The sequence below is a fragment of the Parastagonospora nodorum genome (assembly GCF_000146915.1).
Source record: "Parastagonospora nodorum SN15 chromosome Unknown scaffold_13, whole genome shotgun sequence".
Classification (NCBI taxonomy): domain Eukaryota; kingdom Fungi; phylum Ascomycota; class Dothideomycetes; order Pleosporales; family Phaeosphaeriaceae; genus Parastagonospora; species Parastagonospora nodorum.
Window position 1 is genome coordinate 649456 of NW_001884561.1, and position 16157 is coordinate 665612.

General features: G+C 51.2%; 9 protein-coding genes across 9 annotated transcripts; 3 read left to right on the forward strand and 6 right to left on the reverse strand.

Annotated features, from left to right (window-relative positions):
• Nucleotides 1-236: 236 nt before the first annotated feature.
• On the forward strand, nt 237-896 carry SNOG_08785 (hypothetical protein; the record flags this gene model as incomplete). The annotated part of the gene is made up of 1 exon (XM_001799041.1): nt 237-896. One exon carries the CDS (start codon nt 237-239, stop codon nt 894-896), a length of 660 nt encoding a protein of 219 aa, XP_001799093.1.
• A 29-nt stretch (nt 897-925) lies between these two features.
• On the reverse strand, nt 926-1350 carry SNOG_08786 (hypothetical protein; the record flags this gene model as incomplete). Its single annotated transcript, XM_001799042.1, has 2 exons — nt 1080-1350; nt 926-1032 (listed from the first exon to the last, which is right to left on the reverse strand). The coding sequence occupies exons 1-2, from the start codon at nt 1279-1281 to the stop codon at nt 926-928; spliced, it is 309 nt and encodes a 102-aa protein (XP_001799094.1). The 5' UTR covers nt 1282-1350.
• A 641-nt stretch (nt 1351-1991) lies between these two features.
• SNOG_08787 (hypothetical protein) lies at nt 1992-2546 on the forward strand (the record flags this gene model as incomplete). The annotated part of the gene is made up of 2 exons (XM_001799043.1): nt 1992-2223; nt 2281-2546. 2 exons carry the CDS (start codon nt 1992-1994, stop codon nt 2544-2546), a joined length of 498 nt encoding a protein of 165 aa, XP_001799095.1.
• Nucleotides 2547-3729: 1183 nt separating this feature from the next.
• Nucleotides 3730-6342, forward strand: SNOG_08788 (hypothetical protein; the record flags this gene model as incomplete). The annotated part of the gene is made up of 2 exons (XM_001799044.1): nt 3730-4842; nt 4933-6342. The coding sequence occupies 2 exons, from the start codon at nt 3730-3732 to the stop codon at nt 6340-6342; spliced, it is 2523 nt and encodes an 840-aa protein (XP_001799096.1).
• Nucleotides 6343-6525: 183 nt separating this feature from the next.
• SNOG_08789 (hypothetical protein) lies at nt 6526-7320 on the reverse strand (the record flags this gene model as incomplete). The annotated part of the gene is made up of 1 exon (XM_001799045.1): nt 6526-7320. One exon carries the CDS (start codon nt 7318-7320, stop codon nt 6526-6528), a length of 795 nt encoding a protein of 264 aa, XP_001799097.1.
• Nucleotides 7321-7543: 223 nt separating this feature from the next.
• SNOG_08790 (hypothetical protein) lies at nt 7544-9279 on the reverse strand (the record flags this gene model as incomplete). Its single annotated transcript, XM_001799046.1, has 2 exons — nt 7544-9169; nt 9226-9279. 2 exons carry the CDS (start codon nt 9277-9279, stop codon nt 7685-7687), a joined length of 1539 nt encoding a protein of 512 aa, XP_001799098.1. The 3' UTR covers nt 7544-7684.
• Nucleotides 9280-9841: 562 nt separating this feature from the next.
• On the reverse strand, nt 9842-10992 carry SNOG_08791 (hypothetical protein; the record flags this gene model as incomplete). The annotated part of the gene is made up of 2 exons (XM_001799047.1): nt 9842-10083; nt 10263-10992. 2 exons carry the CDS (start codon nt 10990-10992, stop codon nt 9842-9844), a joined length of 972 nt encoding a protein of 323 aa, XP_001799099.1.
• Nucleotides 10993-11702: 710 nt separating this feature from the next.
• Nucleotides 11703-13227, reverse strand: SNOG_08792 (hypothetical protein; the record flags this gene model as incomplete). The annotated part of the gene is made up of 6 exons (XM_001799048.1): nt 11703-11808; nt 11867-11966; nt 12037-12304; nt 12440-12608; nt 12688-13162; nt 13224-13227. The coding sequence occupies 6 exons, from the start codon at nt 13225-13227 to the stop codon at nt 11754-11756; spliced, it is 1071 nt and encodes a 356-aa protein (XP_001799100.1). The 3' UTR covers nt 11703-11753.
• A 354-nt stretch (nt 13228-13581) lies between these two features.
• SNOG_08793 (hypothetical protein) lies at nt 13582-14622 on the reverse strand (the record flags this gene model as incomplete). Its single annotated transcript, XM_001799049.1, has 1 exon — nt 13582-14622. One exon carries the CDS (start codon nt 14620-14622, stop codon nt 13582-13584), a length of 1041 nt encoding a protein of 346 aa, XP_001799101.1.
• Between the last annotated feature and the right edge of the window lie 1535 nt (nt 14623-16157).

Sequence of the window (16157 nt, forward strand, 5' to 3'; positions counted from 1 at the left end):
ATTTGCGGGGAAGTGAAGTCAGTCTTGGACTGCAAGTGGCAATGTTTCACCTGCGTGATCTTCGGCATCACGTCATAGCTCTCGCACCTGATATCGACGCTTTTCTTCCTACTTCCACTCCAAGCCTCTTCCTTCCACCGATCGTACCTGACAGTATTGAACCCTGCCGATCCCAAAGCTCAAAGCTACCCCGCCCCCACCATCAACACCAACACCACCTAAACAACCCCCCCACAATGTCTCACGACCACTCCCACTGCCACGACGAGCACCACGACCACGGCGGCGACGGCCACGACCACACCGATGACATAACGCCAGCCCTGCAAAATCTTCTCTACGAACAAATCGACTTCAGCAAACTCGTCACGCTCAACGAAGATGAATCCAACAGCGGCCGCGCCATCTGCCAGAAAACATGGGCGCAACGCCTCGACCCCGAACCTGAAATCAAGAGTAGCGCCGACGAACAACTCCTGATGATCGTCCCCTTCACGGGCCAAGTGCGCCTGCACTCAATCCTCATCCGCACCTCGCCCTCGCCCTCCTGCCCCAAAACGCTAAAAGTCTTCCTCAACGCCGACGCCATGGACTTCGACACCGCCTCGGACGCCACGCCCACACAAGAACTCTCAATCTCCCAAACCTCAGAGGTCCAGGAGATACCCGTCAAGCGGGCGCATTTCAACACGACGCGCAGCCTGGCGCTGTTCTTTGAGGACAATTGGAGTGCGGGCGAGGAGGAGGAGACTAGGATAAGTTATCTTGCGTTCAAGGGCGATTTTATGAAATTGAACAAGGAACCGGTTAGTGTCATGTACGAGGCGGCGGCGAACCCAAGTGACCATAAGAGTATTGTGGGGATTGGGGAGGGGGTAGGGAGGAGCATTCAGTAGGTGATGGGGAAGATGATCGGTGCATGAAGTCAGGGATTGATGTGCATGGATGGCGTTAGGTATAGCGTTGATGTGTTGATAACTTCCTGTCGCTCTCGAGTAAATTCATCATGGGTATAGGCAAACATTTCGTCGTCTGCAAGGTCAGCATAGGCGCTTGATCCATGATTCAAGTGAACATACTCTGTGTCTTTCTTCCAGTATCTTGGGTATCACGTCCCTGCAAACCATCCTCCGTATGCATCTCCAACCAAACATCATCCCTCCCTCCGTATGCAAATCCAACCAAACAGCATCCCTCCCCTCCCTCCTCACGCGCCCTGTGTCCAGCAATTTCCCACCCTCCACGATCATGAATGTCTCGTACTCCCCAGAACCTCCCCATGCACCTTTGTCCAATCAATCGTCTTGTCCAGCTCCTCGTCCAGCCGGCCGACTACAGCCACACTATCGCCGCGCACAATGTAAAGTCCCAGGGGTACTTCTTCTGACGGCACTTCTTCTTCTCGCGGCCGGATGATGCGCTCCACGGCTTCTTGCAGGACTAGGTTCATGCTGCCGTCGCAGGAGAAGAGGGTGCCGATCATGGTGCGCCCGTCGAGGGTTAGGACGGTTACGCGCTCTAGTTTGGGTTAGCTGGGGTGTTGAGGGGAGGGGAAGGTAGAGGCCGGACTGTTTAGGTAGGCATTTAACGACATGGTGTGTGGGTGGAGATTTGGTTGTTGCGCAATTAAAGCGCGTTGCGTGGAGTTTCCGCTTCCGAGGGATCAGGTCTTGTACTGGGGAAAGACGTGGAGCTTTTCGTAGCGGATTGGGAGTCCGGAGCGCGGTATGATAAAGCTTTGTTTTAAGTGTTGATCATGCTTGAAGAGCTCGCGATGCTTTGCGGTCGACCTTCAACTTTCGACGGTCTGTGCGGGGCCAATCAGAGCGGACTTCCTCCGCAGCACTCGCAGCTGCCTTGGGATGGCGGTAACTTCCGAAAACACTGTGTTGACGACTTGTCTCATACAGATTCTTCCATGGCAGCCGTCACGTTTCCAATTATGTAGTCTACCTTTGAATATCCACTTGGCTGAGCCTACGTCTTCCACGATGGACCCAGTGCCGCTGGAGCCTAGCATCTTCTTCTCCAAACTCCCGAGAGAGCTTCGCGACCAAGTCTACGAGTACGCCTTCTGGTGCTCATCGAGTCGGGACTCAACGGGCATCCTTCCTTCATACGAGCTCGCTGCCCCTCTCCTCACGTGCCGCCAATTCTACAACGAAGCCAACGTCATTGCATTTGCGAACATCGATTGGTGCATCAACTGGGCTCGAGTGCATCGTAAATACTACGATTGCAACATTTGCACGACATGGCTTTGCAAACAATCTCACACAGGGGAGTCCGCATGCTCGCAACACTTGTCTGATTCTTGTGATGTCGGTGGGATAGCTTCGCTCCGTAGCCCAATGGATCTGACGGTCAACAAGATGATTGAACGCGCCGGACTATTCAGCGAGCAGCGCACTGCTTTGCGCTACTTGACGATTGCAGACTTTTGGTTCGACTTCACGGTTGCATTGCAAGCATTGCGGCCAGAAAACCCCGTCCTCTATCATCTCTTGCATAATTTTGGCAGGCCAGCACGCGGGATTGTCACTTAGACGGCCTTAATATGACACTTCTAGAGCCAGTGTGCGATGCAGGGTTCTATGGTCATCACGCATTGAGATCCCATCGAGCCGACGTCAAGATCGCGAGAGTAAACACCGCCCAATTCCAGAGCATGCAATCCGCCAAGTCTGTTATACTTGAACACTCTTCTCACTTTAGTTCACCATCCCAATCCGGATTTTATAGAGGCTGGCTTGGGCACTGGCCCTGGCACTGTTTTACTCTGGTTGGGGAGAAAAGAGGCAGAAAAGAGGAGGGTATCCACCATCGCCCTGATCCTGAGAAAAACAAGCGGGAGTACTACCTTTCCGATGACTATTCAAGTTTAGACTGGGTGTGACTCAGCAGCTTGAACCTTGAGCGACTTGGTTGGTCTGAATGCATCAGCCCACAGGATGACCCCATTGTTATTGTACGTGCCGTGGCGTAAGCTATGATCACGCAGTGACGCGGCCTTCCGGCTCTCATCCATGGCTGCTTTGGCTTTCGTGGTGTACTAAAAAATGAGTGAAGAAGTTGGATTGGTACCGAGAAGCACAGTTCGCACACAACATCTGGATCTCCAAGCTTGCAGCCCGACTCAAAGCCTCTCGTTCTGAGAATCCTTCCACCAAATGACTGCATCCCAGTCAGGCTCCCCTACAATCCAAACAAAGTGGCCACGAAGATAAACTTTAGCGCCGAGCCTGTCTTACCTCATAGGCCAGACTACTTCATCAGCGAGCGGCACACGTATTTCCAGCGCGTGGAGATGCTGATCGATTATACCCCTTCACCACAAGTCGGCTGGGAGGAAAGTATTGCTAACGTGCCTTTCAGGAAGAGAGGAGGATGTAATCAGGCACTGGGACCTTTGGCTACGAGATCTAGCTACTTTAGGCCCATTGAGAGACCGGTTTGGAAGTGGGAGTTTTGTATTTGTGGGGAATGGGTGGAGGCCTTAAGAGTAATTGAACAGTACCTAGAGTACGTATGTTCCCATCTGTAGCAAGCGGCCGCTGAAACGCCAATCACCAGGCCGAGATTTCTCGCACTTTTCACTCTGCGTCTCGGTCTGCCGAACTTTTCGAGCCTGCTTTTTCTACCTGTTTGCCGCTTGTCCGCAGCCACAACCTATCGAGCAAATTCTCAACCAGGAGACCCAGTGCTACTGAGCATTACACTACTTGAATCATGAGTAGATACGAGTGGATCAAGTCGCAGACGAACCGCGCGGTGTCATGGCTAGTAGACACTGCGAGCGCCCAGGGAAGCGTAGTACGCACGGCCCAAGATACTGCGACAGTACAGAATATCACGACGCACACTACCCCCGCACCCAAACAAGGCAGACTCAAAGGAAAAGCGCGGACAGAAGCGCGGGAGAAAGCGCGAAAAGCCAAAGAAGCCGAAGCCCTTCGCGTCGCCAACGAAGCTGCAAAGCAGGTCTCAAAACCACGTCAAGTCTCAACCGATGAGCTCCTCCGACAGGGAAGATATCTACGAAATCTTCAGGGGACGATCATAATGCCAAAGAATATCTGGCGCGCATACAAGGACGCTATTCGAGGCCGCCAGAAGTACGTGGAAAAGTTCGCCGCCGAGGAGCCCGAGCACCAGGGCAACGCGGGACATGTGTACTTCCTAGATATACTACGGCAGATCGTCAGCATGCTCGAAGGGCGCATCCTGGTGCAAGCTTCCGCTTCGACGGCGACTTCCAAGAATCAGGATCGGGATTTCACCAATCTTTTCTCTCAGCTCAGCATCGATCCTGCTGAAGATGCGATTGAGCAGGAAGAAAACCCCAACTCTGAAGAGAAAGACGATATGGCGATTGTTAATGTTGCACCTGTTCGTTACGAACCGAAAGTCGACCCTGCTGAGGAGGCTAAGCTATTGTGGTTCTGTTTCGTGGATGACGCTGTCGAACTACGTGATTACGTGATCCTCATCTGGCTCCGCTTCTTCGAAGGAGGCGACATTGCTCCGAGTCTCCCAGTAGCCACGTTCCTGACAGAAGCTGCGATGGCGCAAATCACTATGCTGGAGAAAACAATGAAGCCACACTCCATGAGTGAGATGGGAAAACTCTCAAAGGTACTCCAAGACCAACAGGACTGGACGCTTGCGGCTATAACGATTATGAGTGCGAGAGCAGCAATGAATGAGGATACAACGTACCCAATCTCGGTACCCCTGAGTTTACCACGACTGTTGAAGCTCAGCCCTCAGATGGCCGTCGATCCGATTGTCATAGAGAAGGACACGTTTCTTATACAGTATCTCATGGATCTATCATTGGAGGTAAGCAGCTCATCTTCGCTACTGTATCTAGACCTGGACACGGCAATTCAAAACTACTCCGATCTGGGAAACTTCACTGACTTCCTCTAGCGCAACGGTTCCGTAAAGGTTGAACGCGAATCAAGCGATGGTGTCTCTTCTCTCATTAACAATAAGCTGGATATAATTTCGCGGCTTCTTTTGTCCGTCTGGACTGGCACTTACCCATCTGTCGCTGTATTCTGTGTCGCGACTGCCCTCCAACACATATGGGAGAGCAACCGGGGTCAACTACGAAAGCCTATGCAGGAACTGGAAAGATACTTGAACAAACACCAGGAATTCGCCGGGACCCTCTTCGACGAGCAGGTTTCCATATATAGATCCTCTACGACCGAAGAGCTCAATACACTTATGCGGTTTGTCCAGGTTAATCCTGTGCAACTGGATCGTTACCGTCATATTCGCGAAATTTCACCTAAACATCCAAAGGGTGCACTTTGCGGCCTGCATCGCAACATGTGGAAAGACCTGACTCTGTCATACGAATACAAGGAGATGATGATGGATCGTATTGAAGAGCTTGAAGACCACCCAGGCAACAGTGAAGCGATCCACAAGTACATGGAGAAGTTCATCATCCCCAATCCAGATCCAAACTTCCTACGCTCATCGAATCCTGCCCTGTGTGGCAAACTACTTCTCAACGCCCAGATGCGTAGAGAAGAGATCAATCTCAATTTCGTCAACATGAACCAGGACCTCCACGCAATGTGCCACATGTACAACGCACTCCGCCAATTCGGCTATCTCGACGAGCCCTGGCACGCGCTCGAAACCTACATCGACCTCCACATCAAGACAATCTTCATGGGCGAGCGCCCTACAGCCTCCGCTCATGTCATGGTAAACCGGGTATTCCTCAGCTCAGGCCTGCACTCCGAGGCCCTGCGCCAACTCAACAATCCCGATAAGCGCACCAAGGACCCACGCTTTTTGGCGAAACAGAAGACGAATCGCACGGGTAATGTCACACTGTCACCGTTCATGGGTATACTGTCGGACTATCTACACGATAAAGATACCATCCAGCGCACGCTCTACCGCATGGACGACGAAATGGTCGCCCAAGCCAAGCGCGAACTCGTAGGCTTCAAAGGCCCAAAATCCAGAAGCCCCGTCAAATCCTACCTCAAAGACTCTGGCCACATTGCTTTCCTCCAAGCGCTTGAAGTGCAAATGAACCAGATCGATCGCATCTTTGCGACTGACGGTATCGGGCTGAGTCGCACTTGCACTGCTCTCTTTGAGGAGATTACTTTAAATGCCGAGTTTCAATTGTCCACATTGGCGGGACGGAAAGACGATGGGTTCTCATGCTTGGCCATGATGTTGAGACGGTTTGTGGATGCGGATCAAGGAGTGATGGGGGCGAGGGAGGTGGCGGAGAGTGTGGCGGGGACGGCGGCCGCGGTGTTGAGGGGGTATATCCGAAAGGGCGGTAAGGGTATGCCGCAGTAAGAGGTATGCTGATGCTGATAATGAAGATGCATTGCTAGATCTTAATCACACGCTGATTAGGTGCATTAAATCTCGGATCAAAGCTTGAAAGTCAATCGATGCAACACAATCACTGTATTGACAATCCTGTGTCTAGTTACTGTGTTGCACTTTCTCTCCAGCTTATTCACGTCAACGACTCTGCTAATACCATTCCTGATTCCTCGCCTTCCGCCCTGCTTCTGCCGGTCGATATGCCCCACCCTTCGCAGTCCCGAGTCCTTCACGTACCAGGCCGATCAGGAATTGCACGCCAACACCTACACCGTCCACAACCATAGCTTGGTTCTGATGTTTGCCAACGGCATCTTCGCAGGCCTCCTTAGCTCCAGTCATCCCGGCACAGCCCAGACAAATACAATCTGCGCCCCTTCCATCAACGAGTTCCTTCGCCGCCTTGACAACCCCCGCAAAGACCTCTTCCTTCGGCTTCCTCTCGAGATCTAGCACGGAGATCCTGCAAGCCGCACATCCAGCGGAAAATTTACCAAATCCGTACTCTGCGATGGACTGCTGGTGGATTATCTCGGACCGCTCGCTTGTGGTGACGATGCCCAGTTTATTCCCGCACATCCTCGAGGCATAGAGTGCTGATTCCATGATGCCAAGTACAGGCTGAGTAACTTCCTCACGGAGCGCAGTTATGAGGGGATGGTTGCTAAAGCAGCACACAAGGAATGCGTCGAAGCGATGCTTGATAGGCACGATGTTGCGCAGACACTCGGCGGCTGAGAGAACGCCGTCGACTCGGCCTTCAATGGCGCTGGGTGCTGGTGGGGGAGCAGTGAAGCCATAGACTGTCACTCCAGGCGGGATCTTGGTCGAAACGGTTTTGAGGCAGGCGTCGGTCATGTGCGCCGAGGAGTTTGGATTTATCAAGAGAATTGAGATGGGAGGTTGTTCGATCCCAACGACGGTTGGGAATGTTTTTGGATCCATTTTATAGAGTCTGTGAGGTACCACGTAGCGTATTCTAAGGCTGTTTCTTTCTGCTTTGTTGAGAGCTGCGTAAAGTGGGAAGGAGAAGCGAGAGAAGGTGACTTCCTTATATGTCCCCTCACCAAAACCCCACACACATTTGTTCGGATTAGGGAAAGCGTAGACTAGTTAGTAAGCAGTAGATAGCGTCACTTTCGACCACGAGCATCATTTTCTGAGATGTCATCCACCTGAACAAATCGGGTTTTGGATTTACCGCGACTATCCGCGTGCATAGAAGCCTCGAAAGCACAGCTGCAACGCTAAAGGTAGGTCTCGCTTTCACGCACTATTGATGGGAGAACTGAGATGACAGTTTCTCCGTCTAAAGCCAAAGGTCTCGTTCTCCAGGTAGCATGCCTCTTCCTTGTTGGCCCATCTTGCCCGTGACTAGCTTTCCCTTATTGCGATGCAAGAACTTTCCATACCCCTTTTCTCCGACGATGCCGGCTCCATCATGCTGCCACACCACCTTTCCTCTGAGAATGGTGTATCTCGGCCAGTTTTGGACAGAGATGCCTTCAAAAGGCGTGTAGTCAACGCCGTGATGAAGTTGCTCCTGTGTGATGGTCACTTTACCCCTAGGATCGCCAGGAGGATACCAGATAACTAGGTCTGCATCGAACCCTACCATCAGAGTTCCCTTTCTATCGTCCATACCGTATAGTCTGGCGGCATTGCTGGCTGTGAGTCGGACGAATTGTGGCAGAGTGATACGTGCCTTCTCGGGTGTTAAGCACCCCTCCGATTGATTGAACAAAAGCGGCATCCTAGTTTCAAGTCCTGGGAGACCATTGGGCACCTTGGAGAAACGAATGACACCGTCGACAGTGCCTGCTTTTTTGCCCTTTGGGTGGTCGAATTTTGACGCAGCATGGTCTGAGGACCAGACGGTGAAGGCGCCGTTGGCCAGACCACGCCACAGCCCTTCAAGATCCGATGCGTGATGTCGCAAAGGCGGCGCACATATGAACTTGGCGCCATGAGAATTATCGCCGTGGTGACACTGTTTGATCTCCTCGGAAAGAAGAAATAGATAATGAGGACAAGTCTCCGCATGCACTGGTAACAGCCGCGCTTGGGCTGCCCTGACATGCTCAACAGCCGCCTCAGAAGACATGTGCACTATGAGAATGGGTGCATCCACAAGTTCAGCTAATGAGATAGCTCGATATGACGCCTCGTCCTCTGCAAGTCGCGGCCTGGCAATTGCGTGAAAAAACGGATCTGTGTTGCCTCTCCGTTCAAGACGCTCGATTACCAAGGCGATCATGTCCGAGTTTTCAGCATGGATCATTGTGGTCATGCCTAACTCGCGACAAGTCAGCATGACATCGAGCAATTGCCTGTCGCCGAGCTTGTAAGGCTCGTATGTCATGTACAACTTGACGGACGTGATGCCATCCTCAACCAGTTTGGGCAGTTCGTTGTCGAGGATTTCGGCGGTAGGGTTTGTCATGACAAGATGAAACCCGTAGTCACAGTACGCTTGGTCATTTGCCTTGGCATGGTAGTTTTGCACAGGTTCGAGGACAGAGCTGTCCTGACGTTGTTGGCTGGCAAAGGCCAACACAGTGGTGGTTCCGCCGGCAATGGCACTTCGAGAAGCAGTCTCCCAAGTATCGCCGGTTGGCATACTATCTTGTTGAATGTGCGTGTGGGAATCTATCCCGCCCGGGGTGATGAAGGCACCTTGCGCATCTATGACTTCGGCGTTTGACCGAGCAGCAAGATCGAATCCAAGCGTGGCGATTTTTCCATCTCGAATACCGATGTCAAGACCAGCAGGCAAGACTTCGTTTGCCGTCACCTTTGAGCGACCATTTGTCAGTTCTAATTCCGCTTCTGGTAACAGGCTTTACATACGAGGATGCCATTCGTGACGATGAGGTCATACTGGTCGTATTGCTGTTGAGACATGACTCGATTGCGATATTGCAACAGAAACCGATGAACGAGTGGTTCCGCTATGGTAAATAACGTCTGGCTGGTGCTTTCCTGTACTCCAATTCTTATCTGCCGATACCGCTGAAATAGTCGGGTCGGCCGGCAACCTAGGTCGCCATCGGATCGGCATCTGCGAAGCTCCGTCACTTACCGTAGGTACCTAGGTAGCCATCACCGGGGTACGCCTCAGCACGATGATCTATCTCTCATTCTCTCTCTATCGTTTGATACGTTGTGGCCGAGACCTGCCCAGGTGGAGCCTCGGCTGCTTAGCCTTGGAGCCATTCCAGAAACGGCCATCCGAGCCTTCCAAGGCTTACACACTTACAGGTATCAGCTCTTCTCAATAGCGGATCTTCGGATCAATTTTTTAAATTATTGTCACTTGGTCCGCCCGCTTCACATCGTTTGTATCTAGACAGACAAGAAAATGATGAAGTACTTGTAATAATTCTAGTTCATGGGCGTTTGAGATGCATTTGAAATGTTATTGAGCAAGCTAATACATACATACGGGGTCATGCAAAAGCTTGTTCTAATCTAGAAGGGCTGGCTCTTCGACACCGACCTGACTGAGTAGCCTGTGATAACGTTCGGGCCTCCTGTGCTTGGCAAAATCAAAGACTCTATCTTTGCCTTTGCGACACATGGCTAGATCAATGGTGGCGCAGACCAGCTCATCACCCTCGGTCTTTGATTCAGCAATGATGTGTCCATTGGGATCTACAATGCTGCTGCCGGCGATGAGCGAGCCGTGGTCTTCCTTACCAGCCTTCCCTGCGTGGATACTGAAGCATGCATTCGTATAGCTTCCAGACTGGTTAGATAGATGATGATGGAAGAGAGCTTCCTGCTTTTGCCATTCATTCGTTCCTGGATATTGAGGCGCGAAAGCAGTGGTATTGTAGCCCTCCTATATCCATAGTAGTCAGTGCGTGATGCCTTTTACACGGTACCGGGGTAGAACTCAGTTTGTCTGAGGCGACTTACCAGCACGATTTCGACGCCTTGTAGTCCATACGATCTCCAACCCTCCGCCCAACGCCTGTCGTTACAGAGCAGCATACCCATGATTGGGTCACCCTGGCCCTGCGTGCTTTCTGTCGATATCGCGTCCTTGGATTTGACCGCACCAGGGATGAGATCCGGTACGCGGAAGGCCTCGAACCCCAGATCTCCAACCGTAAAAAAACGTTTCTCCAATTGCTGCGTGACTCCGGGGCGAGTGTCGGGTTCATAGCGGCCAGGTAGATGGACCTTCCTGTATTTGGCGATAGCACGCTTCTGAGTTGCCGAATAGTATATTGCCGTGTTGTAATATGTTACTTTCTCATCCTCTGCCGTCCAACGCTCGCCATAGCCAATGTAGATGTCGATACCCAGCTCCGTCGCTTTGTCAAAGAGAGATTTGCCATTGGGTGAGTGAATGATAGCGGAAGGGTCCTTGGGAGAAGCTGGCTCGAAGAACTTGTCAATGTCTTCCTGCTTCTCAATGATGTATCCCGGGAAGAAAGTTGTAAAGGCAAGCTCTGGAAATACAAGAAGCCTCACATTCTTTTCTGCTGCTTCCGAGCACAGATTAATCATTCGAGTGAGGGCATCTGAGCGCGGGCTATCCAAACTTGTAATGGGCCCCAACTGCGCGGCAGCTACCGTCAGCAGTCTTTGGCCTGAGGGTGTGCTCATTGTGACGTATTCCTGGTGTTTCTGCGGGACAATTGTTTCTTAGCTGTGTGCAGGTGGATGAATGCGACCGGCGTTCAAGGCGTGTAAAGTCTTATGCGCATCTTGACACGCGGTTCGTACTCGTGAAGCTCTCGCGTCAGGTCTCCACGCTCGGCAAGAACGAGCCGACCCTGCGGCGGCTATCAACGGAAAGTTTGCGCTGCACCAGCTGCCAGCCGATAACACTCTATCATCGGTTTGGGTAAGTGAAAACTTACCACATGGTCCTGTTTGGTTTTGTCTAATGATAACAATTCAAGTTCCTGGCCGACTATGACACCACCTAGGTTGGTGCTGCAATAATTCGTGCTCGCTGTCTAAACAGTATCCAGTACTATCCTAGGGTGATGTGAGCCGTCTCTTTCCAAATTCTTTCTGATAATTTCCTACGTACTAGTAAGAAATGAAGTCTGCTCAGGCTTGTATTTGGGACACCAGCTACTCATTGACAGCAAATTGAGTATGGACAGAGTTGTGGCATCTGCGCAATTACTAGAATAGTCATTATGGCCAATGGAATAATTATGCTCACTGTGTGATGTGCATATCACCGACGGCTCTCAGCTAGATGCAGAAGCTGACGTTGGGTTTCCGTTCCGCGTATCATGACAGACTACATTCTTCCATCTATGATTTCGAAATCAGACATGGTACAAGTGGTGATGTTTTTTCCATTGCGATAAGAATTGACCTAAGATTGGCTAAAGCTTCTGCTACATGCTTTATAAGCGCGCCAGGCGGTTGGGGACCAGATTCGCCGCATACTGTGCTAGCCCCCTAAGGTACATGTCAGCGCGATGTTTGCATTTTCAAAGTATAGAGAGCAAAGTCTTACCATCCTGCTTGGAATCCAGTTCCTCCTGCGCCATAGTTGTGAATCACTAGATTGCCCTCAATTGCCTCAGCCTCAACTCGAGACCCACCTTCTCTCCCAGCTACATGGTTTTCGTTAGCTTAGTGCTCGTAACATGTGTCTAAAACATTGTACGTTCTCGGAATACTTACGTCTTAGCCCTACTCCATGCTTGATCACCTTCAAATCTTCAGGGCGGCCCAGCTCGGGGACCAGGGCACAGCAACGCTGTTTGATAAGTTCCGCGAAATCCATCTCAGGCTCGCCATCCCATCGACCTTTCTGTCGGCAACCTCCAAGTATTATGCCTCCGCGCTCTCCTCTCGGAAAGATATGTGTGGCTTCACCGTCGCGATGAGGTGCGCGGAAGTACATTTTGCGAACTGGCTTCTCAGGACCTTCTACTAGTACGATTTGACCCTGATATATCATAGCCACGTCAGCATCAAGATCGGGAAATGATTAATACGAGACGGAAAGTGATGGGATTGAAGTAAACGAAATGAAGAAAATGTTATGCATTCGACTCCCAGAGAAGTGATGGAAAGCACGTACCCTAGCAGAAAATATCTTCTTGTCTTCCACTCCACCTAGCGTCAGAGCTCCGAGGCCTGTACAATTGAAAATCGCTGTGGTATTTGGATACGCTCGGAATGCATCACGAATGTGGTCAAAAACCCTTCGATGAACCTCGATGCCCAATCTCGTACACTCAGTCTGCAGCCTGCAATGTGTCAGCAGGGCTTCTATCCTCCAGGAAATTCGATGGACATTGTCTAGCGATTAATGAAAAGTATACATACCATGGCAAATACTTTTGGACATCGATAACAAAGCTGGCCATCTCGTAGCCAAAGGCACAGCCGTCAGGCAGCTCTTCTTTCGGGATTTCGGTCAATCCGCCTACAAGCTCCTCGAACCACAACTTTCCCGTAGCCGGTGTCTTGATTCCAACTTCATCAATTGCCTGCTCGTAATGCCATCGGATGTTCATGGGTTTGATGCCGCACTCGGGTCGCGTAGCACTGAGTTCTCCAAACTTTCGGTATGTGATAGCCTCCATATCTTCATGTGGTCCATTGTCTCTCGCAGCAGGGAACCAGTTTGCGCCTCCCCAAGCAGAAGTGTACTCGGGCGCTGAGTCTCCAGGCAGAAATTTTCCAGCCACCACAATTTTGGCATTGGGATATCTCGCGCGCAGTTCAAGGGCTTGGGCGAGGCCTACGACACCGGCACCAATGACCACGAAATATGCTGCAACAAGATTCTCATGTTTAGCTGAGAATCGATATATCGCTCAAAGGAACGGAATGGGAATGGATGAAAATGTACAACTTACCCATCATGTGAAGCTTTTGAACCCTACGTCGCTGAGCACAGATGAGGAGCCTGCTTTTGTCGTAATGAGTACAGCGGATAGCCACCACACGCACCGAAGTTGAAGTGAATCGGATGCCAGACCCTAGCGGGTAATGTTGCGTTGCAGTGGGTCCGCTAAAGTAAGTGACCGACTTCCCTGCCTAGGTGTTCACCGCCGATATCCGACCCGAAATGTGCGAGCACGGGCCTAGCTACACGTGATACAGGATGAGGTTTTGGTACTGCAACAGGCAAACACTAAAGAGACTATACAATTACGGTTATTGCTAGCGCCATTTGAATCATATGTGGATTTTAGAGACATTTGTCCAAATAATCTAGCTAACGCTGTTGACTGGCGTGATTGGCTTGCCTGCATCAAAGAAAGCTTCGACATTGTCCAGATTGATTCTGTCAAAGTTCTCCCAGCTGCTGCTTGAACAAACACCAATATGCGGCAGAACAGTGACGCGCCAATTGTCCTTGAGCTTTGGGTTGATGCCTGGTTCGTTCGCATGTACGTCTAGCCCAACACCAACGACCTTGCCGCTTTCCAAAGCTTCCAACAAGGCGTCCTCATCGATCATTTGACCCCGTGCAATGTTGACAACTCGCAAACCATTCTTTCTAGCGAGTGAAAATTGCCTCGAGGAAAGCAGATGGTGGGTGGAGGCCGTGTAAGGGGCGGCTATCATGATGCAATCCACATGCGGAATCATCTCGTCCACCGAGGAGTAGTAGGTAGCTGGTTGTTTGAAAAGCTTCTCCATATCCAATTTGCGTCGTGGGCCTTGATAGTGAATCCTCATGTCAAAAGCTGCCTCGCATTTGCGCGCGACGGCTAGACCAATATCGCCCAGGCCTACAATACCCAAGGATTTGTGAGTCGGGTCCACGGCCTCAAGTCCCAGGTCCCGGCTCTTGTACCAGTCATACCTCGCGCACCATTGCGCATAAGTGAGGTATCTGAATGAGTCTAGCACCAGAGAGAGAGCTGTGTTTGCGACGGCCTCGGTGCATGCATTAGGTGTATTGCAGTACCAGATGCCTCTGGCCGTGATGGCATCAGTGTCAGCTGCGTCATATCCGTGACCACTGCAGCAGATGAGCTTGAGAGTGTCAGGATAATATGGAACGACATCTGTGGCAAATGGTCGCTGATAGGCGAGCGGGCCAGCCTTCAACCAGCCATTACGGACAATGGCAACGATTTTGTCATAGGCGCCTCCGTGTTTTAGGCGTTCTTTGAACTCCTCCGTGGATTCGCAGTCGTAGCGAATGAGATTCAAGTTGAACTTCTCGGCCACTGCTTTCCAACGCGCATGGTCGGAAGCTTGAACAGTTGATTCGATCAGCAAAACATCTTGTTTGGGCGGCATGGCTGTTGTCTGGCACTATGGTATGTTTTGCAGCATAATCTATAAGCTGGACGAAGAAGAAGAAGAAGAAATGAAAAGCTCCAACCAATGAAGCAGCTCGGTTCAAACTGCGACGACAACGGAACCAGCTGCTAAGGCCACGACCTGGACGTGACCGGTCTGAACGGCCGGCCAGGTCGGTAATAGCGGAACGTGAAACAGCGTGATGGATGGATATTGCCTAAGCTAAATGATATTGAGGCACTTTGCTGGCGTCCGTCGTACGTAAAGATTAGTATGTCAGTCTAGTGAATCAACGCCTTTCGCGCCTGGCTCGGTCTGGACATGGTGTAAGACTTGATGGTGTGATGAATGTCGGCAGCGGCAAGTGGCGGGGACAAGTACCGTTATCGCACTTGTTACCGTTATCGCACTCGTCATTAGGCTTGGCACCGGCATCGGCCGACATATACACGGGCCCAACGGGAAAATGTCGGCTTCTTATCGACCGATGGTCTCCTACTCCTCTCCCCTTCAGCCGTCAATAATGGACATCGGTCTCCCGTCCCGATTAGATCAAACATCAGCCTTCGTCATGCCCGAACCACCGTCCCCCGAATCCTCGGGAGCGTCAGAGAATAGGACTAACAATCGACGTGGTAACAAGCGGTCATATGTCGCGTACGTGTTCTCCCCACTTGCAATATGCGCATCGTCGTCTCGCTACAGTAAAGATCAAATTTGGCTAGACAATTTGCTTTAAAAATATTGTTCCCCGTATGGTGAAGTACTGATGAGATCGTGCCTAGATGTCAACGCTGCCACTCACTTAAGGTGAAATGCTCTGGCGGCACACCATGCCTTCGTTGTTCAAAAGCGCGTAAAGAGGCAGTGTGCCAGTATCCGTCGCGAGAGAAGCGAGTCACCGTACCAGAGAGGTAAATCCGTGTCCTGTCTCCGGCAAAGATGAGACAAATTGGTATTGACAATATGTATCTAGCTACCTTCAGCAGTTACAGAGACAACGTGAACATGCGAATGTAGATCAGACAATAGCGGAAAACGGTGACTACGCTATCGAAAATGCCAGCATCCATAGAGAAGAGCTCTCCACGAGGCTCCCTTCGCAGGCGAATGTCCATCCCTCGTCCACTACCACTACTCCGACATCTGTACCTCCTCCCGCACCCACACCCGCACCTGCACCTGCGTCTGCGCCTTCTGCTCGTCCATCTTCTAGCGCTGACGTCTGCATGTCCAACGTCGATGCAAACGTCGGCATTCCCACTCATGTGCTAGGTCAAATCTTCGCCTCAGACCATGATTTGCAACAACAATTCATAGGAGAGTCCACCTGCTCAGCATTCAGCGATCGCATACTACAATGTCTTGATCCAGAAGGAACTGCTACACACCGGCTTCCTGATCGCCATTATGTGCGCAACGCGGCATTTTCTCGTCAAATGAGTAGTGTGGCTAGTTGTAAATTCCCCGATCGCATCCGAGCGACCCTGCTGGTGCGAGTAGCTTTCCGATTCGTTGGTCAAGACTACCAT